We start from the raw sequence: 23,411 nt of genomic DNA, 5'->3' as shown, positions 1-23,411 counted from the left end.
ACCCATAGATATTTTTGCAATGCATTTCCTTCTTGTGCATCCATGCTATTCGAGTATGATCTAATACATGTACAACAAACCACAAATGAAGCTACACCTCAACCTCCTTCATAGTCTCCAAAACCCTCTCAATAGCAGCCTTACCCAACGGTACCCACACCCATCTTCCCGTCCTTCCCTCAGCATCCAGACCGGCTTCCACCACCAGCCCATGATCCCTATACTCCCCTATCAACGCATCATACCGCTCTTCCTCCCTCGCTATGAACTTCTCCTTCGCCAACGACTGTAATATATCATTATCCACCGCAAAGACCGGTGAGACCTGATTAGGTGGATAGGCAATATGATGGGCTGCATCGGGCGGCAAGTTGGATAATTGTTTGGTCAATAGCAACTTGAGGAGCCTCGCTGCCATTGGGGGAACGGATTTGAGGATTTGGAGAGCACCTTCTTCGGATATCCCGGTTGTATTTGATGAACCGCCTGATAGAGATAGGTGGGTGGACGCTGATAATTTGAGGTAGGATAGTTCTACGGTGTATGGAGCGTAGGTTGTAATGTTGTGATATAGCCAATTGAACCCTCTTTCTATTGGGATTTCCCCGTTCCATCCTCCCTCTTCGTATGTGTGCGGTGGAGTATTAGTGAGAGATGGTGAAAATAGGAGGGGCGTGTGGAGATGATCGAACGTTGCTATGAGGTGTATTCGGGGGGACGAGGCGAGTAGGGATAGGATTGAGAGGGAGATGGGTTTTCTGAGCGATGTTGAATCTAAATTATGTATTATTAGATATAGGTTATTCTTCGATGTGGGATAATCTTTCTTTTTCGACGGTGGGATCGATAATGGAGGAAGGAAGTACGAGTATATCCTATGTGCTGATCTCTCGATAGTGGTGGAGTTGTTGAGAATAGACGAAGGAAGTTTGATATTCTGTGGAACAGATAGATTATCTTCTATCGAGTTTAAGACCTCCCTTATGCCCATTTGTGGAAAATGCCCATTGACCACGACTACTTCTCCTCTTTTACTCAACCTTTTCTCTACATATCGGTTCAAGGTATTTCGTTTCGATCCGAATCCGTAAAAGAGGAGGTTGAACCCTTCGTCCAACTCTAACTCCCACTGATCATACCGCTCTTCAAACTCTTCAGGCGGCCTTATCCTCTCTCTAGCCTTTGATGATAACGCAGTATACGAATCATACTGTTTCTGGGATAATGGTTTGGCCAAAGATGAATAGGAATTACCGGATGTTCTGGATGTGCGAGATTGGTATGCCAGGTATTTATCAGATTTGGATACTCTGATTATACCTTCCTCTTCGTGCTTCTCCAGTATCTCCAATGGATCATATTTCCTCTTATTGGGTGTCTTCTTCGGTGTGTTCCCCCTTCCAGGTGTCTGAGAACCCTTGCGCTTACGTGGTGTGCCCTTCCTACTGGGTGTTGAGGTTCCTATCAACCCTGTCTTGGCTCTTTTGGTTGGTGTACCATCGGGATCTTCCTCCTCGTCTATATCTGGGTCTTCGTCCTCATCTTCGTCGGATGGGACATCAAAGCCTTCGTCCCCTGAGGACGAGGCTGAGGAGTGATGGTCTGCGTAGCCTGTTAGGAATGAGACGAGGTGTGAGGCTGAGGGCTCGGGGTCGGGTGAGAGAGAACGAGAGGGCGAGGAGGGTCGAGCTCTCTTGGTGGGACGGGGCGGCATAACGGGAGTCGATACGGGACAGATGCAGAGAGGAGAGAGAAGGAGCACTTCAAGCCCTGGCCGGTGGTACAGAGGTTCGGATCAATGTTATAGTCGGAAGAGAACGTTGAAAGAGTAGGTAGAAGTGAAAAGAAGGGCAGTATGAAAATCAACAAATCGTTAAAAGTCGCGTCATCATATGTTCGATCGTAATGTAATCAACTGGTTGAGTGGGATCGCGCGTCATTTCAATTCCTCATTTCCTATATACTCCCTATTCTTACTCTTCGCATCTCACTCCGACGCATACAGCTCAGCCCACCATGCCCTCTTCCACTCCCAAGAAGACAGCTAAAAAGGCAGACTCGGAAGAATACTCTCCCAAAAAGAGTCAGGAGAAGAAGAAACCCGTCAAGAAGGATGAGAAACCTGCTGGAAGGGATATAAGGGGGTTTGTGAGTCTGTTCTCTGCCAATGCTGCTCATAACTTGTAACGCAGGATCGCTAACATCGTCCATGTCATTGTAGTTTGGCTCAGGAGTGAGCTTCTTGCCCACGGTTGGTCTTATCCGATACAAAGCTAATAGACATTTGACCAGGGTGCACAGAAATCGAGTGGAACAACATCAATTGGTAATGGCACGGGTAAGAAACCCATCACCATCGGTAGGTCAGCTCTTGCAGGATTATTGATCTGATGAGCTGAAGAAGTGCATCTGTGTGTGATAGATGATTCCGATGAGGAAGATGAGGTGGTAGGACAGAAACCAGCTGCGAAAGCTAGTACTTCAAAGCACTTCTCTTCGGCATCTTCATCTGTGAGTGTTGCATTCCCTTAACTTCAAGCATATTACTTGATAGAACCTAAATCCGGCATGTAGTCCGTCTGTCTCCAGGACTCGGCTCTCTGAGCTATGTGCTGACACTGTATTGCTCTGCGTATCAGAAAAAACCTATCATCCTCGATTCATCCGATTCCGATTCCGATTCCAATACCCCCGTTCCCAAATCTGCTCCTCCACCCAAGGCGAAACCACCTACTCCAAAGGCCAAACCCGCTCCCGCCGCATCAAGCAAACGAAAGATCGTGGTCGACTCGGACGAAGAGGAGGAAAAAGCGGAAGATGTCAAACCAGCTAAGAAGAGGCAGTCTCTGGGTGGTGGATTGAGTAGATCCAACGGGAAGAAACCCTCTTACGTCGATAGTGATAGTGAGAGTGAGAGCGAGGATGAGAAGCCCAAACCGAAAGCTAAAGCGAAGGCACCGGTGAAAGCGAAGAAAGAGAAGTCTGTTTCGGTAAGCTTCCACTTTCCCGCTCATGAATACCAAAAAGCGCAACAAAAGCTTATATGGGTGTGTCTGTAGCCCATGGACGTAGACGAGAGCGAAGATTCCCATTCGGACGATTTTATCGATGATGATGATGAAGATGAGAAACCGAAGAATGGGAAGGGTAAAGCCAAACCCAAAGCTCCTGCTGCGAAGAAACCTACTCCAGCTAAACCTGCTGCTCCTGCCCCTACACCCAACACAGCGAAGAAAGAGGTAGACGAGCCGAAAGAAGTGAAAGCGGAAGGGAAGAAACCTGCTAATAACAAGTGAGCGCCGTGTAACCAGATATTCGAGTAAGATCAACTGATTATTGTATAATATTCAGCTGGAGAGCTGCCGCTGCTGCTCGAGCTGCCGGGCCTAAGAATCCAGGATCGAGAGACATCCCAGAGGGCGAACCTGATTGTTTGGCTGGTTTGACATTTGTGTTTACCGGTGAGATGGAGAGTCTGGGTAGGGAGGATGCTCAGGAATTGGTCAAGAGGTTGTCTGGGTGAGTTTACAAGCTGCACCATCTCGATCTCTCGTGCTCGCAGCAGAACATCTAGCTGATATTGTGCATATGGATCTGGGGAAATAGTAAAGTGACAGGTGCACCTTCCGGGAAAACATCCTTCGTCGTAGTGGGTGAAAATGCAGGAGCGTCGAAATTGAAGATTATCGAAGCGAAGAAGATACCTACTATGACGGAAGATGAGTTCTTCGAATTTATAAGGTCGAGGAAGGGTGGACAGCTGGATGAGAAGCAGGTGAAAGCCAGACAGGCGGAGGAGAAGAAGATTCAGGCGCAAGCTTTGGAGATGGAGAAGAGGGAGAAGGAGGATGAGAAGGAACGGAAGAGGAAAGAGAGGGCTTTGGAGGGAACGGGTATTGCTGCTAAGTGAGCTGCCGCATTTGTTTTGCACCCCATCTATGATGAGGTATTGGCCGGAAGCTGATTTGGCGATCTTGCTATGTTAGGAAAACCACACCTATCTCTGCTCAGTTGTGGACCACCAAATATGCTCCTCAGAATCTCAAGGAGATATGCGGTAATAAGACCGTCGTGGAAAGATTGGGTACATGGTTGAAGGACTGGTAAGCGATTCCTTCTCCTATCTTGGATGATCTGATCTGTGATGATTAAATGTTTGTCTGGGTTAAATTTAGGCAAAAGAACTATGAATCAGGATTCAAGAAGCCGGGTAAAGAGGGGATGGGTATCTACCGAGCTGTGCTCATATCTGGTCCGCCCGGTATTGGCAAAACCACTTCTGCGCACTTGATGGCTAAGGAAGCTGGATACAACCCCATTGAGTTGAACGCAAGTGATGCGAGGAGTAAGAAGCTTGTCGAGGTGAGCTGGTGATTGTTCCAATGAGATTGTACAACAGTGAGCTGACAGTAATGATTTGGTTTCAGAATTCCACGAATATAGATAATACTTCTTTAGATGGGTTTTTTCAGGGGAAAGGAATGCAGGTGGGTGGCCATCATCAACCTTGTATATGAGTGTACCAGCTAATTTCGGTTGGACTGTAGAGCACATCCGTTGCTGATGTCCGAGTTGACTCCAAATCATGTTTGATCATGGATGAAGTGGACGGTATGTCGGCTGGTGATCGAGGTGGTGTGGGTGCGCTGAACGTCCTAATCAAGAAGACTAGGGTAAGTGTCGTTAGCTCAGTGAATGTGAAGCGTTTGGACTTTGGCTAATAGCCATCCGATACGATGAACAGATCCCCATGATCTTGATTTGTAATGATCGATCATTGCAGAAGATGAAACCTTTACACACTACTACTTTTAACATGACTTTCAGGCGGTATGTAATCCTACTTACTATCGAGCAGTTGAAAGAGTGCTGACTATCTGTCTGAATAGACCTCAGCCCGCTGAGATCAGATCGAGGATCATGTCTATCCTGTTCAAGTGAGTTGGAGCGGGCGAGCGCGCTGGGACACAGCGACTGACTTCATTATCTGAACCTTTCTAGAGAAAAGCTCAAGATCCCTGCAAATGTCGTCGACGAACTTGTGAAAGGGGTGAACTCAGATATACGACAGGTGTTGAACATGCTTTCGACGTTCAAACTGAGCAAAGATCAGATGGACTTTGATGAGGGTAAAGAATTGTGAGTTGTATCAGCTCTCAGGATGACAGGGACGATCCAGCTGATGTTGAGTTTACTTGCAGAGTCAAAGTCAACGAGAAGAATACTATCATGACTCCCTTCACTATCACCGACAAACTCACTGGACCTTACGCCTTCTCGAAGAACAGTAAGGAGACGTTGAATGATCGGATGGAATTGTATTTCCATGATTTCAGCTTTGTACCGCTGTTTATACAGGTGGGTCGTGCAGCTGTGTGAAGGTTTCGAATCCATGTGGCTGACCAGAAAATCGATATAGGAACATTATTTGAAAACTCAACCTGCGTTGACGAACAACCTGAGTGGGGCCGAACAGAATCTGAAACATCTTGAATTGGTTAGTAAAGCGGCGGATTCGATATCGGATGGTGATTTGGTAGACAGGATGATACACGGGTGAGTGTCTTTGCATCAGCTATGAATGTTGTTCTCGCGCAATTCCAGAATAGCTGATTGACATGGACTGTGTCACAGGTCGGAACAACATTGGTCATTGTTGCCTTTCCACGCTGTACAATCTACTGTGAAACCCGCCTCGCTGATCTACGGTCCAGGAAGATCAAATGGTTCGGGTGGTTGGGGTCCTGCTTTCCCTCAGTACGTATCGCTCCTCTGTTATACCCCTCTGGGTAATATCAATTCTTATGGCTGACCGAGTATGTTGTGCAGATGGCTTGGACAAAACTCGAAACAGGGTAAACTTGGAAGGCAACTTACCGACATCCAAATCCGAATGCGACTTAAAGTGTCAGGTGGGAGAAGCGAGATCAGAGAGCAGTATATGCCTATGTTGGCTAGCAAGATTGTATTGCCGCTTGTGCAGCGAGGGACGGTGAGTGATTGTCTATTCAACTGAATGTCTCCAGTCGCCGAAAGAGAATAGTACTGATCACGAATTGGTGAGTTCAGGATGCTGTGGACGAAACGATCGAGTATATGGATGAATATTACCTTGGGAAAGACGATTGGGATGCGCTGGTTGAGTTGGGTGTTGACACTATGTCTGAGAGTTTGATCAGTAAGAAGATGCCGAGTGCTACCAAGAGTGCATTTACGAGGCAGTGAGTGACATCATTCGATATCCACATTGTCTACGCGTTTGTGGACGAGAGCTGATACATGGATGTGCAATAGGTATAACAAGTCGGATCATCCCATCGCATTCCACAAGGGAGACATGTTCGCAGCTTCAAAGAAGAAAATCGCAGATATGGGACCTGCACCTGATAATGAAGATGTATTCGAGGTGGGTCTGAGTGCTGAGTATTGGAACCCATGTTCAAGTGTCCCCAGTATCGATTCGCTGACTGAATTGGCTATCACTACGATTTGTAGGAAGACGAGCCTGTTCCTGACGAACCTTCGGATAAAGGTGAAAATGACGATGAAGACGACGAAGTCAACGATGTTAGTAAAGATAAGTTGATCAAGGCTGTTAAACCGAAGGGGGCTAGTGCCGCTAAGGCTAAGGCTAAGCCGAAAGCTAAGAAGTAGGAAATGGCACCAGAATTAGATGGTAGATGGAGGTCAAGCATGAGGCTAGATGAAGGGTCCGCGAGCAGAGGCGGAAGAGATGTTGTTTAGGATGTAGTGAAGGTGTATTCGTATGATACGGTGTCTTGTCTTATTGGAGCACGTTGGAGGGTTACTTGTCATTTGTGAAGAGATCTGATATGTCGCATGTATCTCATGTAATTCAAACGTGCTTGAGGTGTTTGCCTTTTCAGTGAGTAGGTGGATCTTACCAGATCCTTCGCTTTTGCCATTCAGGGTTAGGGGTCCAAAGGAGGGGGAATGACTTAGTGGCAGGTTTGATTAAAGCCTAACAAGGTTGAACGACCATCTACAACTCCCTTGGTGTCTTTAAACAATCGTTAGCATAACACCAGCGATTGGATCGAAGGAGAATGCATAAATACTAGAGCGAACGCTTTGATCGCATCTTTCTTGTTTTAGCATAATTTCTTTTTCAGTTTCATGTCACATAAGCAGCGCAGGTTTCTAGGGTATTGAAGTATAATATCGTGCAGTAGTAATTTCAATCTCGACCAACAGGTGTGGCGCCATCTTTCCTCGTTATCTATAATACCATACCATCTACAATATCTTCGTCTTGCCATCTACCGTAACTTACTCAAATCAGAACGAGCAATTTCAAATCTTCGATCTACAGTATTCTTCGGCAGCCACACGAAAGAAACGTCCACGACGCCAGCCAAGATGGCCTCAAGCACGACAGGAATAGAGACCGGTTCTCTCTCCCCTCCTTCATCAACCTCAACACTCCCCACCTCCACGGCGTTATCCTCCACTTCACCCCTATCATCTTCAAGTACAGCATCATCTTCCTCGGACTGGTCATCCTCCCTCGAACCCCTCTCGCCCTCGCATAACCCCCTAACTTCCTCTGCGCTCCAATCGCTCGCTAGGTCATTACCTACCTACCTGGCTGTCGGGGGAGGGGTATCGGGGGTGTTGATTCTCATTGCGCTGGGGGGATGGTGGTATAGACGGAGGAGACGGATGAATAGGTTTGGGAAGGATGAGGAGTTTGAGGAGGAGTGGAAGGTTAGGAGTAGACGGGGGGATTTGGAGAAAGGTGAGGTTGGCGGTGGAGATGGTGAATTCAATTCAATCATTTGTTATACTACATCTCGTGTGATTCTCTAGCTCTTGGTTCCGGAACTGATACTCAGTCTGGGACGCCAGGTATACCAGTCAAGACGAGTATATCTTTCTCTTGCGAGGAGGTGGGAACAGAAGATTCGCGTCAACAGGGATATGTCACTCCCACGGAGTCATCTCCCAACCTCAGTGTCCACGTGGAAGGGTATGATACACCCTCCCCCTCTAGCAGTCCCATGTCGAGTCCTATGTCAAGTAGGATGGGGTCGCATGAGGATTTAGTGAAGAAGCGGGAAGAGGCGAAGATGAAGTAGGAAACATCTGATATAGTCTTGCGTGTGCATGAAGAAAAGTCGATATTCTTGAGCCACGACTCGCTGGTTTCAGTATCGCTTGTATCATACGTCTCTTGTGTCGCCGTAGATTATAATGACGATAATAATGATAATACACATTTGATGACGAAGTTATAGTATAATATGATGCATTGCGGATCTGCAAACATGATGTTTGCTATCTCGGGAGTATGGCACATATGTCACAGTGGAATCCCGGTGTTATAACCCAAAAGAATAGTTGCATTGTTCCGTTCACGTCGTCTACGATATATCTATGTACATTTTCCCTGACCTTTTCCTCGTTGGCAGTTTCGGATCTTATCGATTGCTGTTTACCACTGATCTTGGTGTTACCTCTTCCTCTCTCCTTTTTGTCCCCCTGCTCGTGCCTATCTTTCCGCATCACCTCCAAATCCACCAAGACCCAAACTGAATCAGACAGTCAACCACCCCCACCCTCTCTTTTTCCCCGCATCGCCACCCCGTCGCTCATCAACCATATCGCTCCAAGCCTTACCCACAAAGCTCCAACCCCTAACTCCCGACCTACTCCACCCAGCTTCAGTCTCACTCACGCACCCCTGTCCTCTTCCTGCTGGCGGAGTCTGATCCCATCCTACGAAGTAGCTCTGAGAATCCTCAAATCGAGGTAGGGGAGTAAGTTCCAGCGAACCTTTGTAAAAATCCATCAGGGCTGAATCTTTGCTTAATGCGTATGAGTCGATCCCGGTCGTGGGTGCTGAAGAATGTTTAGCTTGGTGAGAGAGGGAGACGGAAGGACAGGGAGAGGGGGTATTGGATTGTCTGGGGAAGGGAACATCCCCGTTTCTGTCTTTGAGGGGTGGTGAGGGAGAGGCTGGGGGAGAGATGAAGCGCGAGAAACGATGTTTCGCCAGGAAGGGGATGGTCGTTCGGCGGATTACACCTATGGACCCTGAGGTTATGTCGTCGATCTCTCCTGGAGCTTCAGCCGGAGCTTGGGCTACAGTGGGTGGCTGCGGGGTCTCGGTCAAGGGAGTTTGGAGGAATTCTTCGGGAGGTGAAGGTGGGTTGTTGAGCTGGGATTGAGGTTGGGGTTGGATGAGATCGGTCATGAGTACTTGTATGTTAGGAGTATCAATAACTGATTATTGTATTAGCACTGTCAGTTGAAAGTACTGAGATTGATAACGGTATTTGTGAAAAATGAAATGTTTTGATTGTTTCCGTAAAGCGGCGAAGCTGTATATAGATGGATCGAGGAGAACCGACTGAATCTGGATGATCGCTCCAAAACCGAGCGCAGAGTAAAACGAGAGGAGTAGGAAGTCGGTTGACCGAGAGGCAGAGAGGGAAACTTCGGGAAAAGAACAGCACTCAGTCCAGGTCAATTCGTAGGCAGTTGATTCCTCCTTTGATGCTGGTCGGACTCATTGCGTGATCATCGCGATGTCAAGGGACAGACAGAAGATGAAAAGAGGTCTTGTCGTTTTGGGGAGGAAGGTCTCTTGGAAATTATCTCCGAATGGGATAGTATGGGGCTTGCTCCAAAGGCCGACCAATGAAACGAAGATGATTTTTGTGCTTCGGATTGGTCTACACTCGGCAGAAGGCCCCACGACGGATCTTCTGTACTGGCCTGTAGCTTGATTTACTGACCTTGCCACTTGGTAGAAGGCGGATTTGGTGTTCTGGATTGGTATATGCGACTATAGCTATAGTCTTCACACGTTATACAGTGTTCAGTGAATCCTTTGTTGTTTATCACTCCTTACTTTGATGATACATTCCTTCCGAGCCATGCGGCGTGGCGTGATGCTCTGCTTGTTGCTTGTTGCCATTATCAGGTCCGTCCACCGAGCTTACCACAGTGCCAATGTTACAGGCACTCTGGTATACTCTGACTGCAAGGGGCACGCCATCGTATAGATGAAACGTGACGACCTGGATCAGATCTCGCCCATACCATATCTCATTAAACTGGACACACAGATCATCGCGATTCTGTTAGGTCCGATCCGCGGCTTTACCGTTCTGCTGGATTATGAGGCTTACGACTATACCGTGAGAATAGCTTGGCGGGTGAGTTGATCATGGGTTGATCGCCGTTGACGTCGTCGTATATCGTGTATCGTATGGTTGCAGAATGAGGCGTACAAGGTAGCTCAACTTACATGCATATAAGTGACTACCATACTGGGAAAGTGCGACGCGTCAATGGTAAAACGCGTCTTGTGATTCCTTAAACTTTAATGTAATTTACCCGACACCGACACTGCTTTGATCGTTCCTGGTTTTATTACACAGTTTATGCATTATATCCGAGACTCTCTTGTTCTCTTGTTTTCTTGGGTGTTGTCGCGTTCTTCTTGGATTCTATCGCTTGTCGCTACACCCGAGTGACATCCATGGACATGAGATGGGATGGGACGGGGATGTTGAAGGTCGTCATGGTGACGGACTCTATGTACCTTTGTCGGTAGAGTGAAGGCACTTGATCTCGGTGGGAGACGACATCGAGGTACAGTAAGAGATTCAATAGGTTTGGTAGATTCCTTTGAGAAATCCCAATTATCTGGTAGGCACAAGGGCGCTTATTCGATTACCCTGTTACATCATGGAACAAGCTTTGAGCCGATGTGATCCCATCAACCAGCGGGGAAGGACAAAGAACATCTATATCCACCGTCATCTCATTTAGACATGGATTTGAAGATCGGAGTCATCACTTAGCTCGTTCGTCTTTCCTCGATTTTCCTCAGCTTCAGACTCATCTGTCCACCATCATCATCTACTGTACAATATCATACACGATCATCCCTCACGTCGTTCAGAAAAACTATTCACGCTCGACCTCATCGGCATCTCCCCTCCCTCACTACCCCTCTCCACTCAAATCCGGTCTTGTGCATCTCATCTCTCGTAAAAGCATCATCGAAAAAGCCACCACGTAATTCTATCGTTATCCCAACATTAAACTCTCTTCCTCCCATCTTTTCAGTCAAAAACGCGTTCTACAGGAATCCTTACGATAGACCACGTCTACACGAAGATCAGAAAAGAGCAACTACCAAAAAACGAAGATATTACTGGCAGACACGTCGAGAGACACCCAAACCACCACCTCTGAAGAAGGTTCTTTGTAAGCATATACGTACTTCTCATTGATAAAATCAAGAAAGAAGTTTTTATCAATTGTTCGGTTCCCCTATCTATAATCAATACTCGTATCTTGATCGGTTCCGCTATATCTTCGAACTTTCAGATCATATCACTAGGAAAATACTACAACTATCTCGACAATTTGACCGATACAATAACACTATCGCAAGTGCTCATCCGTTTAGAAAACGTACGGGAAGGAAATTGTGTTCGTATATGATCCAGGCGATATCGAAACAGATTGAATAGACTTCAACGCCAAATACACCACAACCGACCGTCATTATCGATATCCCCTGACGAAACCCTTAGGTGTCGGTCGATATCCGAATTCCATCATCTTGTTTAATTGTTTAGCTTGCTCTTGACGACTGGGCAAATAACAGCCTCTCTCGGTTCGTCTACGCGTTCGCTACGTCAAATCAGGCTGGCGATAGTATATAGGTCAAGGGGATCGAGCTGGACTCAGACGAGAATAACCTAAAGTACGGACGTTGATCGCCCTTTTCACCTTTCACCAACGATCACAACCAACCTCTCACCTCCTGGTACCGATCCCAATCAGTAAATCAGTAACAATGCCTCTACAAACCAGAAGACCAAACTTGCCTTCTCTCACCCTACCCGCAACGAAATCTTCGTAAGTCACTCTGCCCGTGGTTCTCTTCTATCGAGGCTTATCGTCTTCACGAGAACAGTCTCTTGATGGTAGAAGATGTCCGTACACCGCATACACCCAATCCATCCACTCCATTACCTTTTGAACAAGGTCCAATGGTCATGACTCCCGATACCCCTTCATTCGATATGAAGCCTTTGGAGATTGTTTTGGGAGAAAAGGAGGCAGCTCAAGAGGACTGGTCGGAAGAGGAAGATGGGTTGTTACAGAGCGTGAGTCTCATCTCGTTGAGTCTTTGTATTGGGTCAAGTACATATTGAAAGTGAAGGTCCATACTAACCTCCTGCTCCGAACGATAGTACCTCGCTCACCCACCAAGGGCTTTACGAACAGCCTACCCACCCGGAACTCTACCACCCCCAAGCGCCCTGGACGAAATAACTACACATCTGATCAATTCTGAGACTCGTAAATCACCTTCGATAGATAACAACGGATTCACTTTCTCTACTACCAGTAACACTAAACTGGTAAATGAAGATATAACACCAACGGGCATTATACCCTCTTCGGCGAAATGGAAACACTCTTGGCAATCTACCCGACAGAGGCTGTTCGACCTGGCTAGAAAGGAAAGTATGCATAGTATCGGTGGACACAGACGACAGGAATCGGACTCGATAATTCCCTTGCCTGCAGAGGAGAAGGGAGATGCAGTGATGAAGCCTCAGCGACCTAGATTGGCTGTCCTGTGCGCGATCGGGTCTGGAGGTCAGAAGATGAACAGGCAACAACATAGTATGGATAGTCTGTATGGGGATGAGAAGCCGCAGACGTTCCAGGAGGCTTTGAGGTGAGTCGGATTGTTCATCAATCTACTTCTTAATATAGTCACTGATGGCTGCTATTGTCTTTAGGCTATCGAGCAATCTGCAGGTCAATGCTCAAGGCGAGAATGAAGTGCTGCACTCTGGATCCGGACTTTCATCTCGTAAGTCCCTACCCCATAACACAGCGGTTTTGGGAATGTAATTGTTGATTCTTGGACCTTTTCAGCCCTCACGTTCTCGTTCAACCTCCCTACCACCATGCGCAAACCCTTCCCCTTCTCTGCCCCTTCAAACTATCTTCCTCGACCCGCATCACTCTTACAACGTGGTCGATCATTCACATCAGAAGACTTCGCAAGAGAGCACTCTAAAGCTGCTGGCAATGGGGAGGTGGACGACTTCGCATTGGACGATATCGATACTGAGTTTCGACCTGGATCGCCGACTAGAATGGTCAGACCAGAAATGCACAGATCGGTATCAAGTCCTGCATCGACATTACATTCTTCCCCTCCATCGTCTATATCCAGTCAATGCGAGGAATCTGAAAGTATCGGAGGACTACTGGATGTAGATATGGCTGAGGAAGCACCTATCACACCTGTCAATCAGACTTTCTCCGGATTACTCCAACCTGGTCCATTGGGCTCCCAATGCTCCACCCCGACTGTATCTTCTACTCCTATGAACCCTCCTCCACTGGTCCAACCTCCAATTAGAGATGCTCCATCAATCACTCTGACTGTCAACTCCCCTGAACAATCAGCCTTCCCTCAACATAGGAATACATCTAGAGATAGAGCCTCATCACCTTCAGAAGCATTCTCGAACCTATCTTTAGGATCGTTACCCCTCAAATTACCTTTCACAGGAAGCGCGTCCAGCTCACCCATGACTTCAAGGTCCATCTCACTCAATGACCCCAAGCCAAACCCCAGTATATCAGTAAATGGCGGAGGGCTGAAGAGGTCCATGAGACCGATACCGCTCAATCGATCTTTATCTGATTCTGGACCTTCTGCTGGGGGATGTCGAGCTGGATTTGGCAGTAGTTTGTCGATGACTAGTCTTACTGCTCATTCTGAGAGGGATAGGGAGAATAAGAGGCAGAAGGCAATTGCTGGGATGAAGTTTGGTGGAAATGGATTGAGCGTGGTGGTTCCTAGACGGAGTGGGATGTTGGAGGAGCTAAGGTCGCCTTTCGAGATCAAGAAGGCTTTTTAGGTGGTGTGCCTCTGTGAGGTATTGGGTTATAGGCTTGGAGGAGGTCAATGGGACGAGACCAGGGGGAGGGGAGGGGAGGGAGGGGAGGAAGGAGTCGAGAAGCGCATGGGGGAATATATCTTATTTTAATCTAATTTGTCATATCATATCAACCATCTGTCTATATATCATTCTCATGTTTCGGATTAACACTATATCATCGTTTGTTGGGATTATAGGAATAGAGCTAATACATCATCGGATATCTGGATACCGTATTTCATAGTCATGTATGTGTATATATCCAGTACGACATACACTGCATGTCATCACGCATGGGTACTGTACCGCATAGACCCGGTAATCTCCTACCTTACTCGGTTATCTGTAACCCTGAACACGATCAGCTATACTCTACTTTCACCTTAGTTTCCCAACAGACCGCAAAAGCCAGACTGAACAGGGAGATAAATGATTATCGAACTACAAATCAGCTTTGCCATGTCTGCTCAAGATATCAGGACATCGCCTAGATTTCATCCGAGATATAAATTCAGATTCCCCCAACAGGTTATTTTGGTTGCTAGCGATAATCTGCACTTCGCGGTATTCAAGGAAGATCTTCTCTTTTCCAGGTCAGTATTCGCATAAATTCCATTATCGTAGAGATCTGCTTATAGTCTTTGTAGCCAAGTCTTCGCGACCGCATTCTCTTTTCCTCAACCAGAATCGCATCCCGACTCGCCAAATGTCAATTTCGACGAATGTTACGTTGACGCCCTGGCCAAGGCTATTCACATAGAAGCTAGCGAGAAAGTCTCAGAATGGTTCATCGTTATCCTCGGTTCCACTCAACCTATCTGCCCGATGAGTGATCTGGAAGATACGGTATCTCTCATTGAATTATGTGAAAAGTACGAGATATCATCATCCATCATCAAAGTATTGAAAGATAGGATGCAAAATTTGATAGACAATTATCCGTGGAAGTGGTTGGAGCTAGCTTCGAAGTTGGACGATAGGGAGATGGGTGGCAAGGCCTTGAGGAAGATGGGTCAAGAAGGCTTCCTCAATGGCGATAAGCCTATCACCCCGCATTCGACATTGTGGAACAGGCTATCAAGGTTGGATCCGAAATGGGTCATCCCTCTCATGTCGATGGCTTTCAGTCTACCATCCGACACTGATTTCCCGGATTTTTACTCGTCCTCCACTGCGGCTGCAACGTTTCAAAGCGGGAATGGAAAATCAACAGAACATTGTCATGGTAAGACAATTAAGACTTTGAGGTCAACTCAGTACTGGATCGAGCGATGTGACCAATTCGTACGCGGACAAATATAACATGTATGTATACGTGCAACCCATTCGCACTACTGCATGCATATATCGTATCCTCTCGTTGATCTGTGTTATCTATACCGTCGTCCTCAGCGTCAGCTCAGCTCAGCACCTTGCAACACGTTGGCAGACGAGAACATTAGATTCAACGCGTGGACTGACTCATGCGACGCGTCGTTCTACCCTGAAGCAACGCGTGGAATTAATTCCTGATTTTGCGTTTTGCCATCTTTATGGATCGACTCTCAATTTCATGTTCACCCATTCGTCAATCCAGTTCGAAACATTACTTGTATCTTCAAGACACTTCCGCCTCCTCGTTATACCCCTTGTACCTTGTATCAACATGTCATCAAGAGGATCATTCAGAGGAAGAGGTAGAGGAGGAGGATCAAACACACGATTTACAGGCAAAAAACGATCCGCCCGCGGAGGGGGAGTAGCGTATGGTATTGATCGACCTGCACCCAAGAGAGAAGACGATGGGACTGCTGCTGCTGAGAAGTTCGAGGAAGTTAAGATACAGGATGAGATAGATGAGAAGCTGGGGTTCTGGAGATTTGAGAGCTCGCGAGCAGATGGGGAGAAGAAGATTGGTTGGTTGGTGAATATGCATCAGGTGGGTTGTTTGGTTCAAGCAAGCTCATGAGTTTCTTCCTTCATTCGAGAATATTGCCATGCAGACTCGCGTGCATCAACCGCTGACTCGGTTGTCTGATATAGACGCTGGTGCAGAGCTCGACGCATGCCGGTGGATTGGCAGCTGTAGATTTCTACTTTATCCAGGATGACGGAGGAATGTTCAAAGCTACGATACCGTACGAGCCGTATTTCTACGTGACATGTCGAGTGAGTGAGACTTCTAGCTGTCCTCTGGCTTGTTACACTTACCCGGATCAGTAGCTGACAATCGTGTACTATAGGCCGGAACAGAGACGATAGTGGAGGAATGGCTGCTAAAGCGATTCGAGGGAATACTGATACGTGTGGAAAGGGAGAAGAAATGGGATCTCAGTCTGGTGAGCAACCCTTTCTATGACTTCTGTCTGGAAATCACTGGACACTACAATGTGCGTACTGATCAATTACCACCTGAAACCAGCCAAATCACCTTCTATCAGCACCGCCAATATTCCTCAAATTATTCTTCCACAACACAGCCGATCTACAATCGATTCGACGGGAGATTTTGCCTCTGGCAGAAGCCAACTCCGCCAAATTCACAGCTGTAGACGCTTACGCAGATGTAGTAGGAGCTGAGAATGCCATGAATGGGAACGACGATGATCAAGAAGGCAAAGCCTGGGGTGCGGAGGATGAAGGGCATAAGCGACGTGATAAGGAACCAGCAGAATGTATAATAGATATAAGGGAGCACGATATAAACTATTACTTGCGAGTGGCCATCGATCTCGGTAAGCTCTTCGACAATTTCCTTCCGATGTGCAAAATGTAAAGCTTACGATGGTATGATACAGACGTTCGAGTCGGTTTATGGTATACCGTCACATCACATACAGGTATAATAAGCTTGGAACGTATAACGTCGTTAGTCAAGCGAGCGGAGCCGGTAGTGATGGCGTACGATATCGAGACGACGAAACAACCTTTGAAATTCCCAGATCAGCAGACAGATCAGATAATGATGATTTCATACATGATCGACGGTCAGGGCTACTTGATAACCAACCGAGAGATAGTAGCGGAGGATATTGACGATTTTGAATACACTCCCAAGGAAGAATATCCTGGCGATTTCACGATATTCAACGAACCCGACGAGGTAAGCATTATTCCCGTAGATCCCAAAGAAATCGATAGCAAGTCAAGCTAACTCTTGTGCATGCGCAGCCCGCAGTGATACGGCGCTGGTTCGAACATATCAGAGACTCAAAGCCCACCGTCATGGTCACTTACAACGGTGACAGTTTCGATTTCCCCTTTGTGGATGTCAGAGCCAAGATACATGGTATCAGCATGTACGATGAGATAGGGTTCAAGCCGGATAACGAAAATGAATATAAGTGCAGGGCCACGATGCATATGGATTGTTTCAGGTAAGTCACCTTACTATCTCAATGCTCTGTCATGGACGTAAGCTGATTTTAGGGATCAGATGGGTAAAACGAGACTCGTACCTACCTCAAGGCAGTCAAGGTCTCAAAGCTGTCACTAAGGCCAAATTGGGTTATAACCCTACGGAATTGGATCCTGAGCTTATGACACCGTAAGTGTTGTCCATCTCATGGGAATTGTCGAAATTCCGATTTGCTAATCCCCATTACAGGTATGCTATCGAGCAGCCGCATAGTCTCGCTCAGTATTCCGTTTCCGATGCTGTAGCAACATATTACCTTTACATGAAATACGTTCACCCATTTATCTTCTCGCTGTGTAACATCATTCCTCTCAACCCGGACGAAGTCCTGAGAAAAGGAAGTGGAACGTTATGTGAAACCTTGTTGATGGTGGGTTGTCAACATCCTCCCAACATGAAAGTACTGCTGACCAGTACCATAGGTGGAAGCATATCAGGCGCATATCATCATGCCAAACCGACACGAAGATCCACATGGTGCTACCTACGAAGGACACCTACTTGCGTCGGAAACATATGTTGGTGGTCACGTAGAAGCTTTAGAGGCCGGTGTGTTCAGGAGTGATATAGCGACACATTTTAAAATGGAGCCAAGCGCATGTCAACAACTCATCGACGATCTAGATGCTGCCTTGCAATTTTCTCTGGTGGAAGAAGGAAATCTCAAGCTTGAAGATGTAGAAAATTACGATGAAGTCAAGAATCAGATACAGTCAGCGCTGGAGCTGATGCGGGATAATCCAAATCGAATGGACAAACCTCTCATCTACCACTTGGATGTCGCCGCGATGTACCCCAATATCATGTTGTCAAATCGTCTACAACCGGATTCGATGAAAGATGAAGCAGCTTGTGCCGTTTGCGATTACAATCGACCGGACAAAACATGTGACAGAAGGTTAGAATGGGCATGGAGAGGGGAATATTTCCCTGCCAAGCGAGACGAAGTGAATATGGTGCGATACGCTCTGGAACAGGAGACCTTCCCACCAAAAATGCCCAATGGTCCTAGAAGGCGGTTCATCGATCTAGCGCCAGGTGATCAATCAGCTTTGATACACAAGCGATTAGGCGATTATTCCAGGAAAGTCTACAGAAAGACGCACGAAACCAAAATTGTCACCAAAACCTCCATCATTTGTCAACGAGAAAACTCATTCTATATCGACACTGTACGAGCTTTCCGAGATCGACGATACGAGTACAAAGGCTTACACAAGACATGGAAGAAGAACCTCGACAAAGCTTTCGAAGAAGGCGGAGCGGTCAGTGCAGTAGATGAAGCAAAGAAGATGATTGTGCTTTATGATTCCCTCCAATTGGCCCACAAGTGTATCCTGAACTCTTTCTACGGTTATGTGATGCGAAAAGGAGCAAGATGGTATTCTATGGAGATGGCCGGTATTACCTGTCTCACTGGAGCTTCTATCATTCAAATGGCTCGTCAACTGGTAGAACAGATTGGTCGACCTTTAGAACTGGATACAGATGGTATTTGGTGTATGTTACCTGGAGTTTTCCCAGAAGATTTCAAATTCAAGCTCAAGAATGGGAAATCTTTCGGCGTCTCTTACCCTTGTACCATGTTGAATCATCTAGTCCACGCCAAATTCACCAATCACCAGTATCATGAATTGGTAGATAAAGAAACTGGGAAGTACGAGGTCAGAAAGGAAAACAGTATTTTCTTCGAACTGGATGGTCCGTACAAAGCGATGATTTTACCCTCTTCGAAAGAGGAAGACAAATTACTCAAGAAACGATATGCTGTATTTAACCCGGACGGATCGTTAGCAGAGTTGAAAGGGTTCGAGGTGAAGCGACGAGGAGAATTGCAATTGATCAAGATCTTCCAGTCTCAAATATTCGATAAATTCCTTTTGGGGTCCACCACCGAAGAATGTTATGCCGCTGTAGCTGAGGTCGCCGATCAATGGCTTGACATCCTCCAGTCCAAAGCCTCTTCCTTGCATGATGACGAACTGGTCGATCTTATTGCCGAGAATCGAAGTATGTCCAAAACATTGGCGGAGTACGGTACCCAGAAATCAACATCGATCAGTACTGCTCGAAGACTAGCGGAATTCTTGGGTGAACAGATGGTAAAGGATAAAGGTTTATCTTGTCGATTTATCATCTCCGCTAAACCCAATGGAGCCCCTGTCACGGAACGAGCTATCCCAGTAGCTATTTTCACAGCCGAGGAACCTGTGAAAAGGCATTTCTTGAAGAAATGGTTGAAAGACAACAGTCTTACCGATTTCGATCTTCGTACGATCTTAGATTGGGCTTATTATACCGAACGATTAGGTTCGGTCATTCAGAAACTCATCACCATTCCTGCTGCTTTGCAGAAGGTCGCCAACCCAGTACCTAGAATCAGACATCCAGATTGGTTGTTCAAGAGAGTAGCTGCCAAAGAAGATAAATTCCAGCAACATAAACTCACGGATATGTTCGCTAAGATGAAGACCAATGCTATTGCGAATGGAGATATAGAAGATATGGGTAAGAGCAAGACTGGACCCAAAATGGCAGTGGTGAAAAAGAAGAAAGTGGTCAGAGAGAAGACACCTGAACCAGCTCCCGATCCGACTGAAGATTATTCGGGATATATCAGAGTGATGAAAACTCAATGGCGGAAACAGAGGATCGAACGTGCTCGACTGAGAAAGCAGGGATTAAGACAAGACGGTACGGTTTCTTCGATGTTACGAACAAAATCTGTCAACTTGGCTTCCAGACAATGGGATATCATCCAGATCGCTTCCACGAACCGACCTGGCGAGTTCCGGTTATGGCTAGCGATCGACGGGACTTTCCAATCCGTTCGACTGAGGATACCGAGGGAGTTTTACTTGAACTTCAAGAGTTTCCCTGTAGATGGGACTTTCTCCGATCGATATGAAGCCACCTCGGTCGCGAGGGTATTACCTAGAGGACGATCTGCCAGACATCTCTTCAAGTTGTTGGTGGATGAGGCGTTATTCGTTGAAGGAGAATCTCACTTCTCGAGTATGATCAATAATCCAAACGTCGATGGGGCTTATGAACTTCAAGTGCCCCTTGTTGTCAGAGCTTTGCTGCAGTTCGGAACGAGCTGCACCCTCAAGACTACTTCCTTGGGTGGGCTGAACAGAGGTCTAGATAAAGGATTTGATCTCTCGGAATTGGAACGACCAGGAGCAAGTGTGCTAAGGCATAAGTACCTGGATGAAGGAAAGGGAATCAAGTATCATTTCCTATATCACGCCACGTTCAACTCTCGACATCTCATTGCGCTTTTCTCGCCCGACTCGGCTGTCAAAGTCTATATTGTGGATAGCTCAAGAACTCCAGAGAGGTTACCGAACCCTGCCAGATGGTATAACGATCGGGTGGACAAGGCGATCAAAGGTATATTCAGCTACTCGGAATCAATCGAATTCATCACGAATTACTATAAGAACGAGCTGTCAGCTTTGAAGGCGTTATCGAAAGATCTTCAAGGGATAAGACATGGGTTGAATGTTATTACCCTGTGCTCGCCTTTCGAGCATTCTTATTACCAGGTCGCTTCGCCTGTCTTCTCGGAGTTCCCATTCATAACTTTCAAAGGGAATGACGAGAAGCCTAGTTTGGGTTGGTTGGTCCAGACTTCAAGGAGGATGATCAATCAGTATCTGAAGTTGTCTGGTTGGATCAAGGATCAGATCGAGATTGCTGCTCATTATGATGTACCTGTCGGAGTGAGTTGATTTGCTCTGATGTTCGGTCATGATCATAATCTTCAGCTGACACTTCTGTGCTGGCGTACTATGTAGAATCTCGGACAAGACGCTCCCGTCTTCCTCGCGGACATCGAATTTGCCCGTCGACTAAAACAGCAAGATATGATACTCTGGTGGTCTGCGTCTTCCCGACCTGATTTAGGTGGTTCCGAGGAAGATGCCAACCTAAGTGAAGATCTGATCACACCAAGGATGTCAACTAAAGGATGTTATTCCTCCGTCGTGCTGGAAATGGAAATCGCAGATTTGGCTATCAATGCTGTACTCCAGTCTGCTCTGGTCAACGAAATGGAAGGTTCAGGTGCCGGATCACTCGCGTTCGACTCCGCATCTCACAATTTAGATGAATATGCTAAAGGAACAGCCAATACTTCCGTCATGCTTGGTGATGCTGTTTTGTCGACTCAGACATTCGGTGTACTCAAGTCAATGGTTCGATCATGGTTCCTAGACAAAGCTCGAGCGCACGTCAAAGGGATATACGCGACACCTGCGGATCTAGTGGTCGATCAATTCTGGAGGTGGATCAGTTCATCTGCAAGTAACATGTTCGAGCCTGCCCTTCAGCGGTTCTTGCACGGTTTGATGCGGAAGACCTTCCTCCAGTTATTAGCGGAATTGAAGAGATTAGGCACCTCAGTGGTATACGCAGATTTCAACAGGATTTTCCTGTTGACTACGAAACCCGATGCTGGAAGTGCATATGCCTTCGCTAAATACCTCGTAACAGCTGCGAACTCTCAAGAACTCTTCCGACATCTGGTTATCGACGTGACCCAATTCTGGAATTACCTTGCATGGATGGACGTAGCAAATTTTGGCGGTGTAAAAGTCCCTCCTGAAGTGGCTTCTTCACGCGATCCCCCTCCTGCGAAATTCGAAATTAGCATGGATTGGAATATCCAGTCGTTCTTACCTGGTATCCTCCAGCCCATTTTCGAGAGGAATGTCGCTCAGTTCATATATCAACTGTATACCGCCAAGCGGACATCTTATGATGAACGAGCTCCGCTGAAGGTCATACATAATCTCAATATCGACTTACCGGGCGAGAACACCTCGACTATCAATCCTGCAAAAGAGAAAGAGAAGCTCGCTGGATCGAAATCTATCACTCAGGTCCTTACTAGGAAGTTACTAGCGGACATCTCAGCAGTCAAGAAACGACAGGCGCTAGCACACGTAGATGAAGAAAAAGCCGAATCCCTGTTATTCCCCTTATTACCCGGATCAAGAATATCCACCTCGGAAGGTGAAAAGCTCAACCCTACCTTGGAACTCATCAAGTCAATCACTGAGGTATACTCCCTAGCTTCATCAGAACACCTGATTGAGATCCAGATATTACGAAAGAACCTTTTAGATCTGGTAGGAGTGAAGGAGTTCTCGCAATCTGCGCAATTCAAGAATCCCTTCTGCGATGATTTGCAGATTAACTTGATCATTTGCAAGAAGTGTAATTCCCTGAGGGACATTGATCTGTGTAGAGATCCGGATAGGTTACCCTCGTTTGATGTCGAGTCGGGGGGGATGTTGGATCCGCCGAGGAAGAATTGGGTTTGTCATGTGAGTTGGGTGATCATCAGCACCTCTGTTCCTTCTTTCCACTTACCCTGCAGGAGTGGTGATGACGGGATTAGAAATGCTGATGATATTTTGACCGACTATTAGAAATGCGATTCAGAATACGATAAGTTCCAGATCGAACAGCCCTTGATTGAGATGATTGCGAAAATGATAACGGCCTATCAGACACAGGATGTAAGTTCACATTCCTTTGTGGATTTCGAATGATCAGAAGCTGATTGTTTCTGTATGTACATAGGTGATCTGTATGAAGTGCTCTTCCTCCAAGGCTGATGACCTCGCTGCTACGTGTCATTGTGGAGGTTCGTTCAAGCCTTCGTTGAACAAGAACGAGATGAAGATGAAATTGAAGATGATCAGGAGTGGTGAGTTCTTTTTTCACTTACTTCTGATCCACGAGTAGAGAGATCTATGGAGGTTCATATGCTAATGATACTTTAATGTAGTGGCTCAATACCATGATCTTGCGCTGGTGGGAAGTTACGTCGAGGAAGTTTTGAGTCGGTGGTAGGGTGGATCCCAGATGGAAGTCTCGATTAGTTGCAGTGTCATATGGGATTATTTTTCTAGTCGCTGGGTCTGTTTGACATGCTTTGATTTGATATTTCTTAGATATTTTGTTGTTCATATACTTGTTTCAAGTCTTGTTTTGTATAATATTTTTGCCATTACATCTTAATATGCATTATCATTCGATAT

At 46.5% G+C, this 23,411-nt stretch overlaps 7 protein-coding genes across 7 annotated transcripts; 5 read left to right on the top strand and 2 right to left on the bottom strand.

The window, feature by feature from the left end:
- Positions 1-91: 91 nt before the first annotated feature.
- Positions 92-1,714, bottom strand: I302_103927 (uncharacterized protein; the record flags this gene model as incomplete). The annotated part of the gene is made up of 1 exon (XM_019189291.1): positions 92-1,714. One exon carries the CDS (start codon positions 1,712-1,714, stop codon positions 92-94), a length of 1,623 nt encoding a protein of 540 aa, XP_019048853.1.
- A 302-nt stretch (positions 1,715-2,016) lies between these two features.
- On the top strand, positions 2,017-6,654 carry I302_103926 (uncharacterized protein; the record flags this gene model as incomplete). Its single annotated transcript, XM_065869767.1, has 21 exons — positions 2,017-2,148; positions 2,293-2,359; positions 2,423-2,511; positions 2,640-2,990; positions 3,060-3,292; positions 3,352-3,519; positions 3,607-3,906; positions 3,987-4,103; positions 4,176-4,362; positions 4,428-4,487; positions 4,548-4,673; positions 4,745-4,830; positions 4,890-4,937; positions 5,002-5,139; positions 5,202-5,358; positions 5,420-5,556; positions 5,635-5,757; positions 5,830-5,992; positions 6,070-6,221; positions 6,295-6,406; positions 6,496-6,654. 21 exons carry the CDS (start codon positions 2,017-2,019, stop codon positions 6,652-6,654), a joined length of 3,105 nt encoding a protein of 1,034 aa, XP_065725839.1.
- Positions 6,655-7,380: 726 nt separating this feature from the next.
- On the top strand, positions 7,381-8,099 carry I302_103925 (uncharacterized protein; the record flags this gene model as incomplete). The annotated part of the gene is made up of 2 exons (XM_019189289.1): positions 7,381-7,780; positions 7,870-8,099. The coding sequence occupies 2 exons, from the start codon at positions 7,381-7,383 to the stop codon at positions 8,097-8,099; spliced, it is 630 nt and encodes a 209-aa protein (XP_019048851.1).
- Positions 8,100-8,557: 458 nt separating this feature from the next.
- On the bottom strand, positions 8,558-9,217 carry I302_103924 (uncharacterized protein; the record flags this gene model as incomplete). The annotated part of the gene is made up of 1 exon (XM_019189288.1): positions 8,558-9,217. One exon carries the CDS (start codon positions 9,215-9,217, stop codon positions 8,558-8,560), a length of 660 nt encoding a protein of 219 aa, XP_019048850.1.
- Positions 9,218-11,842: 2,625 nt separating this feature from the next.
- On the top strand, positions 11,843-13,937 carry I302_103923 (uncharacterized protein; the record flags this gene model as incomplete). The annotated part of the gene is made up of 5 exons (XM_019189287.1): positions 11,843-11,904; positions 11,963-12,155; positions 12,243-12,736; positions 12,801-12,874; positions 12,940-13,937. 5 exons carry the CDS (start codon positions 11,843-11,845, stop codon positions 13,935-13,937), a joined length of 1,821 nt encoding a protein of 606 aa, XP_019048849.1.
- Positions 13,938-14,417: 480 nt separating this feature from the next.
- On the top strand, positions 14,418-15,260 carry I302_103922 (uncharacterized protein; the record flags this gene model as incomplete). Its single annotated transcript, XM_019189286.1, has 2 exons — positions 14,418-14,551; positions 14,606-15,260. The coding sequence occupies 2 exons, from the start codon at positions 14,418-14,420 to the stop codon at positions 15,258-15,260; spliced, it is 789 nt and encodes a 262-aa protein (XP_019048848.1).
- Positions 15,261-15,603: 343 nt separating this feature from the next.
- On the top strand, positions 15,604-23,223 carry I302_103921 (DNA polymerase epsilon catalytic subunit A; the record flags this gene model as incomplete). The annotated part of the gene is made up of 13 exons (XM_019189285.1): positions 15,604-15,876; positions 15,981-16,106; positions 16,181-16,276; positions 16,360-16,672; positions 16,736-17,040; positions 17,109-17,314; positions 17,374-17,484; positions 17,545-17,725; positions 17,778-21,083; positions 21,159-22,691; positions 22,797-22,886; positions 22,951-23,077; positions 23,159-23,223. The coding sequence occupies 13 exons, from the start codon at positions 15,604-15,606 to the stop codon at positions 23,221-23,223; spliced, it is 6,732 nt and encodes a 2,243-aa protein (XP_019048847.1).
- Between the last annotated feature and the right edge of the window lie 188 nt (positions 23,224-23,411).

Source organism: Kwoniella bestiolae, chromosome 2, assembly GCF_000512585.2.
Source record: "Kwoniella bestiolae CBS 10118 chromosome 2, complete sequence".
In the NCBI taxonomy this organism is placed as follows: domain Eukaryota; kingdom Fungi; phylum Basidiomycota; class Tremellomycetes; order Tremellales; family Cryptococcaceae; genus Kwoniella; species Kwoniella bestiolae.
Note: the sequence above shows the minus strand (reverse complement) of the source record. Positions and strands in the feature narration are given on the sequence as shown.